The sequence below is a fragment of the Elaeis guineensis genome, chromosome 5 (genome assembly GCF_000442705.2).
Source record: "Elaeis guineensis isolate ETL-2024a chromosome 5, EG11, whole genome shotgun sequence".
NCBI lineage: Eukaryota > Viridiplantae > Streptophyta > Magnoliopsida > Arecales > Arecaceae > Elaeis > Elaeis guineensis.
Window position 1 is genome coordinate 23,306,763 of NC_025997.2, and position 17,016 is coordinate 23,323,778.

Here is a 17,016-nt window from a genome sequence, read left to right on the forward strand (position 1 = left end):
CACATGAAAAATTGATTTTGACCTACGTGACATTTATGAATAAAAATTTACTCCTGATGTGAACAGCTTGTTTGATCACTTTATTTTTTTTTTCTCATTATATATATATATATATATATTAGATTCTAGATTATCCTCCCGGTTGGTCCCAGTGCCGGTCAGGCAAATAGGAAATAGAGGAGGATTTTCCGGATGAGTATTGATTGCTGTGGGTCTCACTGCGCGTATGAAGCATCAATTCCCCGGTTTCATGATTAGCGGTGCGGCATCGCTTGGAAATGAGGTTGGGATTGGATCAGACCAAAATTAGCTTGGGGAAACAGATGCAAACGCTAGCTTGCGTTGGACTATTACAGCATGCTTTTAGTTGTTTGGACATCACCGTCATTGGTCTTAGATAAGTTTGGGGTGGCTTTGTCGCAATATAATAAATATCACCGATAGAAGGCGACGTTAACTATTTTGTTAATGTATTTTGTTCCATTGCGGACCAACCAACCATCCAACTGCCAAGCTGGGCCCAGTCTTCCAGCTCCCTGCTGACTTAGAACGGATCATGAGTGAGTAGCGTTTTAAATTTTATATTTTGTATCGTCAAAACAGTATAACTAACCAGTGCCCTCTGCTTTGCTTTTCGTTGTCATATTGATATAATTTAAGACGCATATCACAAGGATAATGAATAGGTTAAATGTCAATATTTTGCTTTTAACACCAACTTTTTCCAATTAAAATATTTGCCAAGAACCACTATGATAGTAACAGAATAGTTGCCAACAAGCATTAATAAGAATTTTGATTTTTTTAGCCAAAATATGGTATGGACTGACAAAATTTCAGATTATGGGCATCATGAAACTACAGCACCATTATCATAACAATGGGAAATAAGCAGTAAAAACGTTGAAGTTGATTTGATGAGTTCGAAGTGCAAACAATTTGAGAGGTCCATGTTGGGTCAGCAGGAGTTGGAAGTTGAAATCCATTGGCAAGTTTGTCTCGACCAGCTACCAAGTCTACTTAGATATCGGTCAGGCCTCTGCATCTTACCCTTGTGTAAAAGGCTAACCTGAATTTTCTCCTGCCAATAGAAGAATGAGGGACATCATTCCAATCCAGACCTGAGATTCATATAGTTGATCAATGTCCGGTAAAGTTGTAACGACAGATACACAAGTTAAAACACAAATCTGACAATTTTATACAGAAAAGTGGCCGTCCAGCTTAATCCTTGTTCAGTTCACCTTATTTTCCAACACATATATACAGTAATACATCCATGCATTCAACACTATATCGTGAAAGCAACATTGTTCCTGGTGGAGTAAGCTTTCCAATATACAAACACATCTTGCCTGAGGAGGCATTGCTCAAGGCTATACACTTGACAGATCTTATTGGAAGGAAGCATCAGGAGGGGAGGCAAAAGGTAAACTGCTGACTCGAGGTTGGAGAAGAAGGCATCTGCCCAAGGATATACTTACCAGATGTCATTGGAAGCATCGTTTAAAGGAGGAAAGGTTAAGCAAACTGCTGGCTTATATGCCAGGATTATCATACGTTGACCCATTATAAAATCCAAAGGTGATTTGCTGCCTCCAGGACAGTCTATGTACAATCAGACTTGCACCCACATAGCCACAAAAGTTTTAGTTTTAACATCCAGGGAATGACATTAATGTCCATCATCAACTGCAAGGGGAACAGATTTGGCCTGGTAATAAAAGAAAAACAGCAAGGGAGATCAGAACTTGCAAGGTAAAAAGGAAGATAGATGTGAATCCAATTGAAAGAGAATTTTTTCAAAGTACATACATAAGATTTTAGAAAATTGACTTCCTCATGCTGTGCATTCTTTTTATCAAGCAAAGCATTTCAGGAGAATACTGCATGAAAATTGGACTTACCAAGTCCCTGAACTTCAATATGTAGAACATCTCCAGATAACGACGTGTCTCGCGCCTTTCAAGTTTCGAAACATACTTCCAGAAACCATAAACCCCAGCCAATGTCATTAGCCTTTCAGAATAGATTTTCCATGTATACCTACAGTTTTCAAATGAAATTGTTGCTTTTATCTATGATAGGCCGATTCATGAAAGATGATGCCACAATTAGAAGTTAAATGCAGATGAAATACCTTTCATGGATTCGACGGAGCCCCCCTTCAGATATCTTCTTCCAATAACCAGAGTCTTTTTTGCATTTCTCAAAGAACTCAGCCATGAGTTCACCAGCCTGGTCAGGATGATATGGGTCTATATGGAAACCTGACACCCCATGCTCAATGATTTCTGCAGGCCCTCCATGACAAGTGGCAAATGTGGGAAGACCACAAGTCATGGACTCCACAACAGTGAGTCCAAAAGCTTCATAAAAAGCAGGCTGCAGTGAAATGGAGCAATAAGTTATGATAAATTATATATGAAACATCAGAAAAGAGATGAATGATGTTAGACCATACCTGCACAAATGCACCTCCAGTATCAGCTATGTAGCGATAAAGCTCACCATTGCGTGCCCTATTCATTTGGGCAGAAATCCAGCGGAACTGGCCAAATAAGCTATAGGTCTTTATGAGTTGGTGCATCTTCTCGATCTCTTGAATTTCTTCTCTGTCACTGGATTTCTTCACATTGTTGGAACCAGCAACTACAACAAGATTTACCAATTCTCTTAATTGAGTGTTTTTAGCAAAGCACTCAACCAGTCCTGTTATGTTTTTCACCCGGTCAAGTCTTGCCATGGAGAAGATGATGGGCTTAGACCGGTCATCCAACCAACCACTGTATTAAAAGAAACAGAAGTAAACTTATCAGGTACAAGCATTTGAATGACTACCCATCAGCAAAGAGCAAAAGTTATTGCCCAACCCATCGTTCAAAAGAAATGTTTTGAAATTATTATACAAAAAAGATTCTTAAGTTCAAAGATTGTTTCATAAAGAGAAACTTTTGCAGATGTAAGCTGCATTTCTTATTGGACCTTTTCTGGCACAGGATCATTCATAAACAAGGCCAGCAAAAATAATAGTTGGTCAACTGGCATTATATGGTTCAAAGTCACTATCTGGTGTCAAACAATCACAGATAGAGCTGTCAGAACCGGATGAAATTTCCCACATGTAATAATGGTCCACAAGCTCCTTAAAGTTGAGTACTAAACTAATGTGGTTATACATTTTATTTTTCTTTTCTAGAATAAATAACTAAATTTATGATGACAGTATCAGGCAAAACAAAACATTCAATTCAGTTATTCAGTTATCTAGAAAACTTCCACATACCTTACAACACATCAAAATGTACAATACATAGCTTGATACATCACACAGTTTTGACTCAAATAAATCCAAAAATCCTTAAGATTAAGTTGATTCTGCATACCCCAAGTAGGACATGCAAATGGATTGGGTTGGCTCTAGATTCTGCATGAGCAAGATGCAACCAAAATTGGTCTCTGAATAGGAAAAAATTGCAGAACTAACCAATTTAGCCAACTGATTCAGGTTGGGTTGGTTTTGAGCCTGAACTATATTTGTGCAATAGGCCTCTTATATTAACTAAAAATTGTCATGTACAACTGCAAATGATGCTTTAGTTTTGAGAACAAATGCGCTAGATAAGTGGAAGGGCATCATGGACAACTAAGAAGGCCAGTGAAAAAAAACTCAGGTACAGGAGCAGGAGAAAGGACAGAAATTTTGGAAAAATAACAGTAAAGTGTGACTCCTCAATAGTCATGAAGTTGCTGAGCCAAATAGGAGCGTGCATTAAATCAAGAACAGAACTAAATTCAATCCTCTTAGCCAGACTAAACCCTGGTGGAATGGAAAATTGGACCTATGTATAAAGACTTGCAACCAAACAACAGACAGATTCTCGGTCTCAATCAGAACCATGTTTAACTCTTTTGCATCTCAAATCCAGCCAGGTTTTTTTTGACCTATAATAGTAATGACCCACTTTCTCAAATGCTATTTTATCTTAATTCAATATCTATATGTGTATGTCACACCCCTGTGATTCATCAACACTAGGACACACCAACCGTAGCAACTTGAAAGGAGTCATAGAAACTCATTTCAATATTCATAAGCAAAAAAATCAAGGAACTCTGCAGCATTAAATAAGTTAAATAGAAAGGGAAGATGATCCATGAAAGAGAGGGCGAAGTTTCCAAACGGGATGCAAGAGCAAGAAAAGATTTTATAGCCAACTCCACCTCATTAGAAGATGGCTACTCATTAGCAAACAACCTCACATGGCAAATATGTTCTCCATTACTACTCATGCTGGTGTAATTTTCTCTTTTCAAATCTTATGATTTTATTTCATGCACATCGCTTGCATACATGCATGAGACTGTAATCCAATGATGAAGCCATTGAAATGGTAAGCATCCTTTATCATTCTTTAGTTCATAAATCATGGTTCTTCTAGATCTAATCAATATAGTACTTACATGTAAATGATCATGAGTGTGCCATCAACACCCCTTCCCCTTTCCTGTTTAATTTTTTTTAGGATAAATTAAAGGAACACCATCTCAACTTTAGCTCAATTTCACTTACACCCCCTGTACTTTAAAAAGTATCAAATTAACCCTTCTAATTATCGATATGTTCTAAGGTGGTCCAGCTGTCTATCTTCATTAATAAAATTTTCTAAAATTATAAAAACACCCATCTCCTTCTTCCTCCGTCCTCCTTCCTCTCCGATTGATCCTCTCCTCTATGGCCGGCATCCCTCTTTCTTCCTCCTCTTCTTTCTCACCCATTTCTCCTCCTCCCCTTCCTCCTCTTTCTCCCTCCTCCTTTCTTCTCCTCTCCTTTCTTCACCCATTCTCCTCCTTCCCTTTCTTCTCTAATTTCTCCACCCATTCTCCTCCTCCCTTTTCTCCTTCCCTTCCTTCCCATGCACGTCTCCTCCTCACCCTTTTTCTCCAAACCACCCACAAACTATTCCTCTTTATAGCGGCCTCCTCCATCTTCGTCCATTTTTGCCTTCTTCATCTTCATCCTCTCCATCTTCTTCTCCTCCCCTTCCTCCTCCTTCACCCTATTCCTTGCCGGCAGCCTCTCTCCCTTTCTCCCCTTCCTTCTCATTCTCTCTCTTCCAAACCAACCCATGAGCCCAATTCCTTGAGATGGCCCCCTCTAAATCTGTCCCTTCTCATCGGCAAAGAAATCCTTCTCCTCCCCTTCCTCCTCACTCATTTCTCTTCCTTCATGATGGCTCCCTTCACGTCTTTTTCTTCTTCATCCATTTCACCTCCTCATCTTCTTTTTCCTCTAAACCGCCCATAAGCCATCCCCTTCACGATGGCCCCTTCCACCGATAATCCATTTTTTCCTCTCTTCTTCCTCCTCACCTTCTTCTCCTTCTTATCCTTCTTCTTCTCTTCTAACCCATTCCTTATCCGTGACCATTCTCCCCTCCTTCCCTTCCTCCTCATCCACTTTTTCTTCTCATCTTCTTCATCCTCCAAGTCCATCCGTGAATAAAGAGCATTTTCGTCCACTGAGAGAGAAATCTAACACCGTTTATTGATAAAATGAACGGCTGGACCACATTGGAACATATCGATAACTAGAAGGACTAGTTTGACACTTTTTGAAGTACAAGGGGTTTAAGTGAAATTGAGCTAAAATTGAGGAGGTGTTTCTGTAATTTATTCTTTTTTTTATTCATGAGGCAAGCCAAGGTGCACAACATGTAAACATCATGCAATGTGTACATATTCATCATATTTCAATTGCCTGATCAGAGGTTAGATAATATAAATTTTTGGATAAGAAAAAGGAAATTAAGGTTTCTTGTTAGCTCGGATCAAGTTGATATATGATGCATACACAGTTGAATATGGTAAAATCCTGATGGATGAAGTGAACATTTGCTTTTAGAATGGTAGTTGACTGTCAAGAAAAATTTGGCCCTGCTAACATGGGAATTTGGGTCTCCAGGCACAAAAGATAACGACTGCATATGATGACCACAGCAATGTCAATGCGAAGAAGGATGTGTCATAAAACATGTGGATGAAGCTTGATATGGTTACAGCAAGACACAGAGATAGTCAGATCGTGTTTGTTTAAGGATCAGAAGAAAAAGAAGGATGCAACCTTTGATAAAAGTGAATTATGCAAAAGGAATAAACTGATCTTGAATCGGATAAAGTTCATGGTTATTACGGCATGGCAGAGAAAAAAGAGACAGTACTCTTCATCCAGAAAGCAGTGTACAAGATCCTCAACATCTAATATTAGCAAAAGTCCAGAATATCATGATGGTCAAGTAAATACCTTCAACTCAGATTCACATTTTTACCGGATATCAACAGAGAGACTCATTTGACAATGCAAACTTCAACCGATCAACTAACAGTTTGTGTTAGATAAGAGTGGGTTGCACACATGTTTGTTACAAATTGCAGAAATTCACTACTCTTAATTTTAAGTTTATGATCCCAAAGAGACAAAGTTCAGTGATCATTGCAGCTTTCACAATGAAACATAGAAATTCTTGATCACAAGGTTCACTATATCAGGACTGCCTACCATACTGATACAGCATGGCATGCACACCATACCAACATATGATCCGAAGACTTAGCCATGGTAGTGCCCACAAAGGGCAATACGGGATGGTATAAAAGAGAACCTCCACTTGTTCAGATCGATTAGGCCCCTGTACCATACTGAACCTCAAAGCTGTACTAATACCTTATGAATACGGTATGGTATCACCTTGTTTGGGGCAATACAGCAAACCTTGGTTGATCATGCCTACAGTGACCAATATCACTGTGATAAGGTGACAAAAAAATTGTCCCAAAAGCAAGTATAAGACATTAAAGCATGAAGCTTTGTCACATTTCATCATCGAATTCTCAGATATACCTCTCATAGAAAGTAGCCTAAATTCATAAACATAAAGACATGGGAAAAGAAAAGGGGTGCACCTCTCCTACAAATATCAGGGATAAAACGTGATGTGTTATTTACTCATGAACTTGGATATCTAATAGGCTAATACAGATTTTTTACATTTTCATATGTTTTAATTAACACCTGGGTGCTTGTTTCTACCTTGAATCAGCAAGGTGGGCAAGTTAGCAAAGTAGTTTTCATAAAGGAGTACAAAGAATGTAAGGAATCTTTATTTGATATTTAAAGATGGAATAAGAAACTTAGAAAGCTAGACAAATGTTCATGATAAGGCTTACCAGTTAAAGATAATTGTAGGCATGGTTCGCTAAATCGACCTGAATTGGATGGTGCATGTTGAACCATATTGGCGGCCGACTGGGATGATTCCGACATTCAAAACAAGATACCAGGGAGGGGGAGGGGGAGGGGGAGGGGGAGAGGGAGAAGAAAAGAGAGGAAAAGAGAGGGGGGCTAGGAAGGAGAGGGAGATAGGGCCTCTCGAGGCTGCTAGAGCACTGCCGAGCTCATTGCACATGATGGAAGCCAGAGGTGGAGGGAGGGAAGGAGAGAGAGAAGGAAAAGAGGCCACTAGAGGCCTTCAAAGAGCCGACAAGGCCTCCTCGCTGCTGTCAAGCTTGGTGAAGGATGGAGGAGAGATCCTTCCTATCAAAACAGCGGCTTTGACCCTCATTTCCATTTTCTTTTTTTTTTTCGATTTATCAAATGAAGTCAAGAACATGGTTGCTGATTTCACTATGTTTTTCTATTTTTTGAGGGTTTTAGTTGAAGTCGACAACCTCAATAAAAAATCTCAAAAAAAAAAATAGTGAAGTGGGCAATGTAGTTGCCAACTTCATCCGATAAATTGCAAAAAAAAAAAAAAGAAAACAGGGGCCGAAGCCCTTGTTTAGATTGAGAGGAGAGCAGAGCCCCCTCCTTCAGCCTTTCTTGGCCTTGGCGGTGGCGAGGCAGCCTCGTCGGCCCTTCGAAGGCCTCCGGCGCCCTCTAATGGCCTCCTCTCCCTCTCCTTCCCTCCCTTCGTCCTCAACTTCCAAGGGCTTCGGCCCCTCCTTCGACCTTCATTGGCCTCAGCATTAGTGAGGTAGTCTCATTGGCAATTCGAAGGCCTCCAGTGTCCTCTAATGGCCTCCTCTCCCTCTCCTTCCCTCCCTTCGCCCTTAGCTTCCATCGTGTGCAATGAACTTGGATGCCCTCTGGCAACCTTCGGAGACTCTCTCTTCCTCTCCCTATCCTCCCCCCCTCTCTCTTCCTCTCCCGTTCTCCCTCTGCCCTCTCCTTGTATTGGTTCGGGCTTGATATGGACTGGCATAGAGGCATACTAAATCATACCGTCGATCGACCGGTCCAAGCTCTAGTACCAATATAGCAAACCTTGATTGTAGGATTACAAAAACTCATAGAATTCACTTAATGTAGATTAATTTCCTTATAGAACACATTCATCCATAGTTGGTATAAGGCTTACCACTTAAAGATTATTGTAGGATTATAAAAACACAAGATTATCTTAATGTACATTAATTTCCTTATAGATATGCATGCATCCATAGGAGCTTTTCAAAGGTATATCAATCACAACCTGCCCATTGTAGTTACAGTTCAAGCACAATGCTCTAGAATGATGGCATCCTCACTAACCCTTTTTTTTTTGAGAAAAGCATTGTCACTAAGATCTAGTAACAGTAATCATGTGGTCATGCTTATGTTTGTTGAGTTGAAAGGAATGATCTTTTTGTTAAATAAAACACCGTGCAGTTAAGCTTTTTTATGTGCAACCAATGGATTCAGTGCCATAGCACTTCGGATGAGTCATTTTGCTCCAGAGAATAGGCCAAATAGATTACACTATTTGATATTGACAGAAGAGGTCATTACACAGGAATCCTACTAGAGAGTAATTTCTCTATAAGATACCAATAAAAGATTCTTAGTTATTCCACAAACAGTATTATGTCCTTGACTATCTATAATTGTTGCAGATATTTTTTAAAAAAAATAGAAGACAATTTCAAGTTGACATTATAAAAAAATGTTGTGTAACTGTTTTGTATTATGCTCGTTGTTATATATAAGAACTCGAAACCCAACACTAAAAAGGCATAATCATTTCTTAAGGTAGTAATGCTTAAGCTATTCCAGGATGAAAATGTAGCACAAATCTAGGAACAACAGCTCATGGAACAAATAGATATTAATGAAATGCATGCACAAGTTAAACTGCATAAGCAACATGTTTTCAGTGATCAAAATCAGATAAGCAGCACATGAATAGTAATTAAGTACTCACATGTGCTCATCATTTTGCTCTGGATCATACAACAGCTTTTCAATTGAACTATGAAGAGAAGTAAGCCTCCTTTCCTTTTCCCAGTATGGAAAGTAAATAGACATATCTGCTCCCGGGGAGACAATATTGAACTTGGGATCAAAAACGTCAATGCCATGGACAACACGGTACAAACCAGGAAGAGTGAAAGCAGTGTGGCTCTCATACTGCCCAACTGTATTCTTACTGAAACAGAAAATATAATAGTTCTTGTCTAACATCCAAGCAGCACTAAAACAAGCATCTAGCATCAAACAATTATAGAAGAGTTTTGAAACGAAAATTGAATTTAAAGTAGTTTTCATTTTTTAATGTTTCACTTACATGGACCACAATTAATCCCATTTTAAATAATAAATGTCATCTTTTTATATGAAGGATACTAGCATTACACCACTCATAGGTGAACGGCACCTATATCGACCATGCAACCTCTAGACCCATAGTTGTGAAGGTCTGACAATGGAGGCAAAACACACACACACACACACACACAGCCACACAATTATAGGATAGATGCGGTACACAGTGTCGGGGCTATTCACCTAAAGTAAGCATAGTGTAGTACCTTCAAACATCAAAAAATGATTGACCAATGATAGTTTATAAAAGTTTCAAGATATACATGTTTAAGTTGCTGAAACACCCATCCTACAACATGTAGCGAATTCACATTGAAATCCTAACATCCATATAGCAATTCGACGAAAGGAAAATCTTACAAAGGCAAACTGAATTTCAAAAATTTTTATGATGACACAAAGCAAAATGTTTCAGACTTTCAATAAGTGCCACATGTACCTTAAGATACCAAATCACATGCAATCGTGATGAGTGGTATCTACCAATATTAAGTCAACATTGGACACCTCCTGCACCCCACCAAGGGCCAAAAAACAAATAAATCATGAAACATGAAAAAGACATTCATGTCTTTTCCTTTTTGTCCTTCAACCTGTTTCATTTTGTGATGGCAACATTCTTGATGATATTATTTTGAATAAATTTGAAACCTCGGTTGCAGAACATAGAGATGACAACATACATTTTTGACAAAATATCACAAGACAAACAGTTTAACAAATGGAGAGAAAAGTCCTTTTTTTAAAAAAATGTAACAAGTGGCTTGATAATCTTTCAGTAGAGAGGAAACCTAGTTCTGTGCCAAAGGCAGAAGGGTAAACAGAGCATATACAAGGCAATAAATTTATTACTGCAAGAATCAAAAGAACATGCATACTTGCTTTGCAATTATGTAAAGATTTTGTAGATCCAAACCTTCTAATGAAAAACTAGGACATCAAGTTAAGAATGCGTTGAATACCGAACTAGGCAGGACAAATACCTTCCAGCAATCTCCTGATAGGTGCTAGTAATTATAAAATCTGCATTGTTCATGGCAATCAGATCAGCAGTGAACTGGCACGAGAAGTGGTATTTGTCCTCATACTTTTTCCAATATATATCTGAATCTGGATATTTTGTTTTCTCTAATGCATGAGCAATGTTGCACTGCACAAAGTTTATCAATCAGAACAGTACAACAATACAACCAACGGAAAACATGCAGCAATGATGTCAGCCTAGAGCATACCTGGGTAATTCCTAATTTGTAAGATAACAAAGATGCAACAAGATTTCCATCACTGTAGTTCCCGATAATTAGATCTGGGGTGCCACGTAACTCTGCAGCAATTTCACTAGCCGCATCCTATTGATAAAATAAGCTATTAACAAGTGTCTGAATAAATAAGCCAAGAAGAAAAAATTTATTTACAGTTGAACTTGATCGAAGATATCATGGAGAAAGTATATAACAAGTATGCAGTGCCCAGGATCCATATACGCTTGCATATCAATAAAGAGGAAATATTTTAATTAAATTGAGAAGATATTATGTAAAAACGCAGTTTGGTGCAGCACAGGGTGCATGATAATGGCCATTATATTCCCCCGCTAAATATACAACATAATAGGAAGGTGTTGAAACTATTATAATGGACATAATAACGGTCATAATGCAGTTATTTAAAATTTAGTATACATAAGTCATCTTTAAGGCAGCCCATGTAAGCTTTGTACGTAACCTACTTGATAATTGTTTTGTTTCAATCACACAACAGAAAATCATTCAAAAAAACACGTACGTACTGAGGTATCCACTTTCATGCAATTTTGTCTTCCATCAGTCCTTTTCTTTCTTGTAAATATTTCTTTTGTTTTCCTCAACAAGTCATTAGAGGTGATTTTGGTAAAGTGCTGAGCAACATTTTGACATTCATGTAACTTATAAGATCTACAGATCATTTTCATGATTGAGCTGCTTGATCCTTGACCGCAACGGGCATTAAATTACTAATGAGTATCATTAATGTGACTTGCAAGATCCCTACTGAAATAAGAATCATGATAAGAGTTGAGTAACAAGAACTTCAATCCTCGGATGAGAGGATGTGTGTAGAGAGATGGACATTCTAATGCATACATCAAAGTTCTGGATAATTGTCTCCTAGAGAATAAGAAATTTCAGCATCATATCCCTCCTTTTTTTTGTCCATTTGTGTGGAGTTTTGGAGAGGTATTAGAGACAAGGGATGATTGTGAGGAAACCAAAGTAAAAGTCATTACCTTTACAACAAGGGTGCCTGAATAGCCAAACAAAGGATGAGGAAAAGTAGGTTGAGCTAGGCTCAATCTTACATTAAAGCGTGACCATATGATATATGTAACATCTCCATCAAGGGGCTATTTTATTAATGCATTTTGACAGGACATTCTGTTCGTGAATAGTACTCTAGGAGCTTTCCTTGAATAGATCATTTAGTGTTCTCCTTATGAGAGATGAGATGGACCACTTTGCTTAAACACTATTTAGGGTCTATTCTTTTAAGGGTAAAAAATTTATCCAAAAATTTGTATTTTTTTGGATAAGTATTTACAAACAACATTTAGACAGAAAAATAATTTATCCATATTCTTTTATTCTTTGAAAAATGGCTCAGAAATCTGTTATCTATATTCTTTTGCATTACTAGTTTCCTGGATGAGTTGCTAAGAGTTATCCATATTTTTCATAATACCTTTTATTATATAAACATTAATATATGTAATAATATAATATGATATATTATATTATAATATATCATATTATAATAATTAATATTATTATATATTACTATATTAATGTATTATAATATATTCATATATTATATTATTTTATTATTATATATTATTATATTATCATAATATATTATAATAATATACTATATTATATAATATCATTATTCATAATAATATAGTATAATATATTATATTGTTATATTATTATATTATATTATATTATAATACATTGAGATATAATAATATATATAATATAATATAATATTATTATAATATACTATATTATAATATATTATATTATTGTTGTTGTTATTATTATTTGGTTAAGGATATATTAGGAATGAATTAAAAAGATTATTTTTCTGATTGATGGAAAAATGATTTAGTCACCCTCTAGGTGGATAAGATTTTTTTCATTTGATGGATAAATACCACCCATGGAAAAGTAACTTACCTATTTTGAAAAGCATAAGAACATGAAAAAGTTGAAAAACTTTTTCATGATATTTATCTACAAAAAAACAGGCCTTAAGGCAATTCACCTCCAACATAGGGCAGAGTATCAGCCACAGGTAAGAAATATATATAAGGAGGTAACAAACAGGAAAGGGTATAAGCTGGAGTTTCCCTAGAAAGAAAACAAAATTAGAGTACACCAATATTATTAATTCATAAATCTCGACTTAATCATGGGCTGGCTGATTGCAAAATATATAGCCCAAGTTTTTTTAGCCATAAAATACAAAATTGATCTCAGTAGATGAACTAATCAAGCAACTCTCAAAATTTTTCAACACAAAAGCATCATATATTTCTTTTCCATGGATCACATCTTCATGTAAGTGCATGCTTAGACTTTAACCTCCAAAACTAATAGTAACGTATGAAAATTATGTGATTCGGTAGCTATAAGACTCTAAGTTAACTTTCTAAATAAAATGGTCACATGCCATAAGGACAAAGAACATGCTTCGAAAAGATGGTAGCCCAAGAAACCATCAGATGTCACTTCTATTTTTTTTTTTCATATCTTTTTAGCATTGCTTTCTAATTAATGTCATGGAGAAGCAATACTCAAGACAAAACACACTCAGATTTCTTGCATAAATTCATGTATCTCTAGTAAAAAATATGAAGAGGTACGCATCCAATCCATTAATCCAGTTATGACTTATCTCGGGCAGATTGTAAAATTATACATCGATAGATTACAAGAAAACAGATTTTTTTTTTAAAAAAAAAAGAACCAATATTCTCATTTTCCCAATTACAAGAATTCAACTAGACCATTTCTATGAATATCATTTTCCACTCATCAAGCTCCAAAAGATTTTTGATCCATGCATATGCATTCATATAATTACATACAAATACTTTTTGCTGATGCAGAGTGACTTCGGCGCCAGCCACCCTATTTCAAGAAATTTCCTAGAGGCCACCTAAGTAAAATCCATAACACTTTCAGGAAGAAGATTCTATCAAATAAGGTGTTTTTCATGGAGAATGTCAAACTAAAATCATGACATTTCATTTGAGGGAATTAAAAATTATCTATGGAAAGTTACCTCGGCAAAGGTTTCCAAGTAAGGCCATACATCAAATCTTGAAATCCATTTCCGAAGAATCCCCTTTTCAGTTCTAAAAGGCACCCGCAGGATGTAAGTATGTTGTGTTCCAGAAATTCTTTCAAGACGTTGATTGCATGTTGTTCCTTTTGCATCAGGTATCAACCTAGTCACCTTCAAGTAACAGGAAATGGCATAAGAATTTAATTTAAAACAAAAAGGGAATGAAATGGAAAGAATTACAAGCTAGCTACATGAGTGTAATGAGGCAAATGCGCTAAATATAGTTAGTGATAGAAGGATGACATGCAAATATCATATAAATAGAAAAATGCTAGTAAATTTAATGGTTAGAACATGGAAATTATACATTATAAACAGGAACAGGAATTTTCAAATATACTTACAATGAGAATTTTGGGATCAACATTCAGCCCCTGCTTTTTTATTCTCAGAATCATCTCATTCTCCAACGCACGAACTTGATCCAATATATAGACAATCTGAGCATCATATGCACAAGCAAAGAAAACTTCTTCCAGTTAAACCGAAAACTTCTTCCAGTTAAACCACAAACTTTCAAACACCCATAAAGAAAAGCATCTCCCTAATCAAAGTATACAGCAAAATAGAGAGGAAAAGCAGAATTGGAGTTTATTAAATAAAACAGTACCTGCCCTCCAGTGTCCGGCAAACCTAATACATTAGCCTGGCCAAAGTACCCATGGGGAGAAAGAATTACAACATTGAACACCATCGGTATCCTCCCAAGAAATGTCTCCAAAGTGGAGGGATCAGGAGCTTGAAGAATATCCAGCAGAAGATGAATCATCTCCAGCACTCGTTCAGCTGTATCACCCCAACCTTTCTCCAAACCCATCTCTTGAAACCTGCAAATTAGTCATTAACAGGGCTATCAACAGGCTTGAATTGACTTTAATCTTATAAAAATATAGATCCTAAAGTTCCTTGTCTATAATCCCATGCGGTATAAGCTGTTCCTTACAGGAAAGATTTTAGAAACAGGTAGTCAATACTAAAAAGTCATGATCTAGGATTTACTGAAGGCAGCTTAAACACCCAGATTAAGCAGAGTTATGAAATTTTGGCTAAAATATTGGTCATTACAAAGGACTACTTTTGTAACACCTTCCATAATGGCATGATTGGCAAACTATGTACAAGAAAAATAAGCCTTTCTCCCCAATCGAGGAGATAATACACTGATAAACTAGTTTTATAGCAGCCAGATGATCAACCCTGGCTGCTGTATTCACTCACCTCCAACTCAAAAACATAAAAATTGGTACTAAAACACGGTGTGCTGCCATACTGTTTCAAGGTTAAATCTACTCTAAATCTATGCAAAAAGGTACAGTTTGCATTTAGCACCATATTCGTAAGCTAGTAATTGACTACAATTGTTTCATATAAAAAATTTACTAGACCATGATATCTCTACCATATTAAGATTATACAAGTGAAGCAAGCTATTTTTCTTACACGTGAGCAAATTCAGAAAATGGCGTTGAACGTGGGAGCTTAGACAAATGCTCCTCAGCCTTTGCGAGCACAGACTGAAGCCTGGACACGCTATGTATCCTATCATTCAGCATCATCACCTGTCCCACCCCATATATCCGATTCAATCCAATGATCACATACATTACAATGAAAAATTCTCAGTTTCACTGCAAGCCACACTTACATGACCCTTGAAACTGTGGGCCCGGAGGAAATCAAGCAGGGGTTCCAAGCAGTCCTTGTTCCGAAACATAATAGACGAGAGGTGCCGGTTGAGGAACTGAACTCCATTCCCGATGGACGACGACCGGTTGGGCCGTGGGAATGAGGCATTAAAAGGCTCGAAGTCGAGCTCCAGCACAAAGTGATCATTATAGAAACTGAAATAATTAACACACGCGAAGTTCAGATGAGATGGGAGAGTACAGAAATACAAATATAAAAAACTTGAGGGCTGTATGGATCGTTACCGCTCATCGACGAGCTCTTCCTTGAAACGGAGGTACTCGGACACAGTAAGCTGCTCGACGCTAAGCTCGAAGACGTTAACCCGCACGTATTCCCAAACGCCAGGCCTCGGCCGCACGGCTATGGCCACAAAAGGTGGTAGAACTATGGCTTCCTAATTCCCAGACGAACAAGTTAACATCAATACCGACAGGGAAAAAAAAAAAAAGGATACCCTTTTGGGATGTGGAGACAATAGAAGAAAGGGGATGGGGATTTAAACCTGGGCAGATTTGAGGACCTCGTAGAAGGGGCCCTCGGAGAGATGGCTGCGGCCGTGGTCGTCAATGGTGGCGAGGGCGTCTAGGAGGTGATGCGGCTGGAGGATTCCCTTCCCCTTGCCCACGTACCTGCGAGGATCGAAGATTCATAGTCAGGGATCACAGGCGACGGTTCCTCCATCGCTAGGGTTAGGGTTACGGTTAGAGGCGGAAATCGATCGACGAGGTGAACGACCGACAGAAGGGAAGAGAGGAGACCTGGAGAGGAGGAAGACGAGGTCGTTGCGGTGGGCGGAGAGGGTGTCCTCGACCCTCTCGCGCATGCTGGGGACGCGGCCGAGCTTGGGGGTCGCCATGGCGGGAGGTCACAGTCTTGGACTGAGAACAGGGGAAAGAAGGAGAGGAGGAGACGCGCAGAAAGAGAGAGAGAGAGAGAGAGAGAGATATAGAGAGACTTGAGCGGCCAAAGGTGAAGAAGACTCTACTGGGGTGAGTCACGGGATTGACGTAAATGGTGGGGGGGGATGCAAGGAATGGGGGCGACCCGGTGGGGATCAGATGCGGCGCACTGGGCATCCAGGAGCAAACCTGGTGCCGGCACCCGACCAACCGAGCGGTTCTGCGTGAGTTCTGGTTTGGCTCTTTCCTGGAACCCCTTGCCATTCCGTGCTATGGATCGCCAGTTTTCGTCACCAGTAAATGTGGTGCATGAACAATTAAAAATAGATGATTTTTTTTTTTTTTTGAATGGTAAGAAATAGATGATATCAGTCTGCATTTTAGATTCTATTCAGCCAATCA

The 17,016-nt window shown here is 38.1% G+C and overlaps 1 protein-coding gene across 1 annotated transcript; it reads right to left on the minus strand.

Annotated features, from left to right (window-relative positions):
• Positions 1 to 1,177: 1,177 nt before the first annotated feature.
• On the minus strand, positions 1,178 to 16,688 carry LOC105045149 (sucrose synthase 4). The gene is made up of 15 exons (XM_073257752.1): positions 16,474 to 16,688; positions 16,218 to 16,344; positions 15,958 to 16,109; positions 15,672 to 15,867; positions 15,467 to 15,585; positions 14,637 to 14,853; positions 14,371 to 14,466; positions 13,964 to 14,137; positions 10,873 to 10,989; positions 10,624 to 10,790; positions 9,240 to 9,464; positions 2,465 to 2,786; positions 2,141 to 2,385; positions 1,908 to 2,046; positions 1,178 to 1,714 (listed from the first exon to the last, which is right to left on the minus strand). Exons 1-15 carry the CDS (start codon positions 16,569 to 16,571, stop codon positions 1,676 to 1,678), a joined length of 2,433 nt encoding a protein of 810 aa, XP_073113853.1. The 5' UTR covers positions 16,572 to 16,688; the 3' UTR covers positions 1,178 to 1,675.
• Between the last annotated feature and the right edge of the window lie 328 nt (positions 16,689 to 17,016).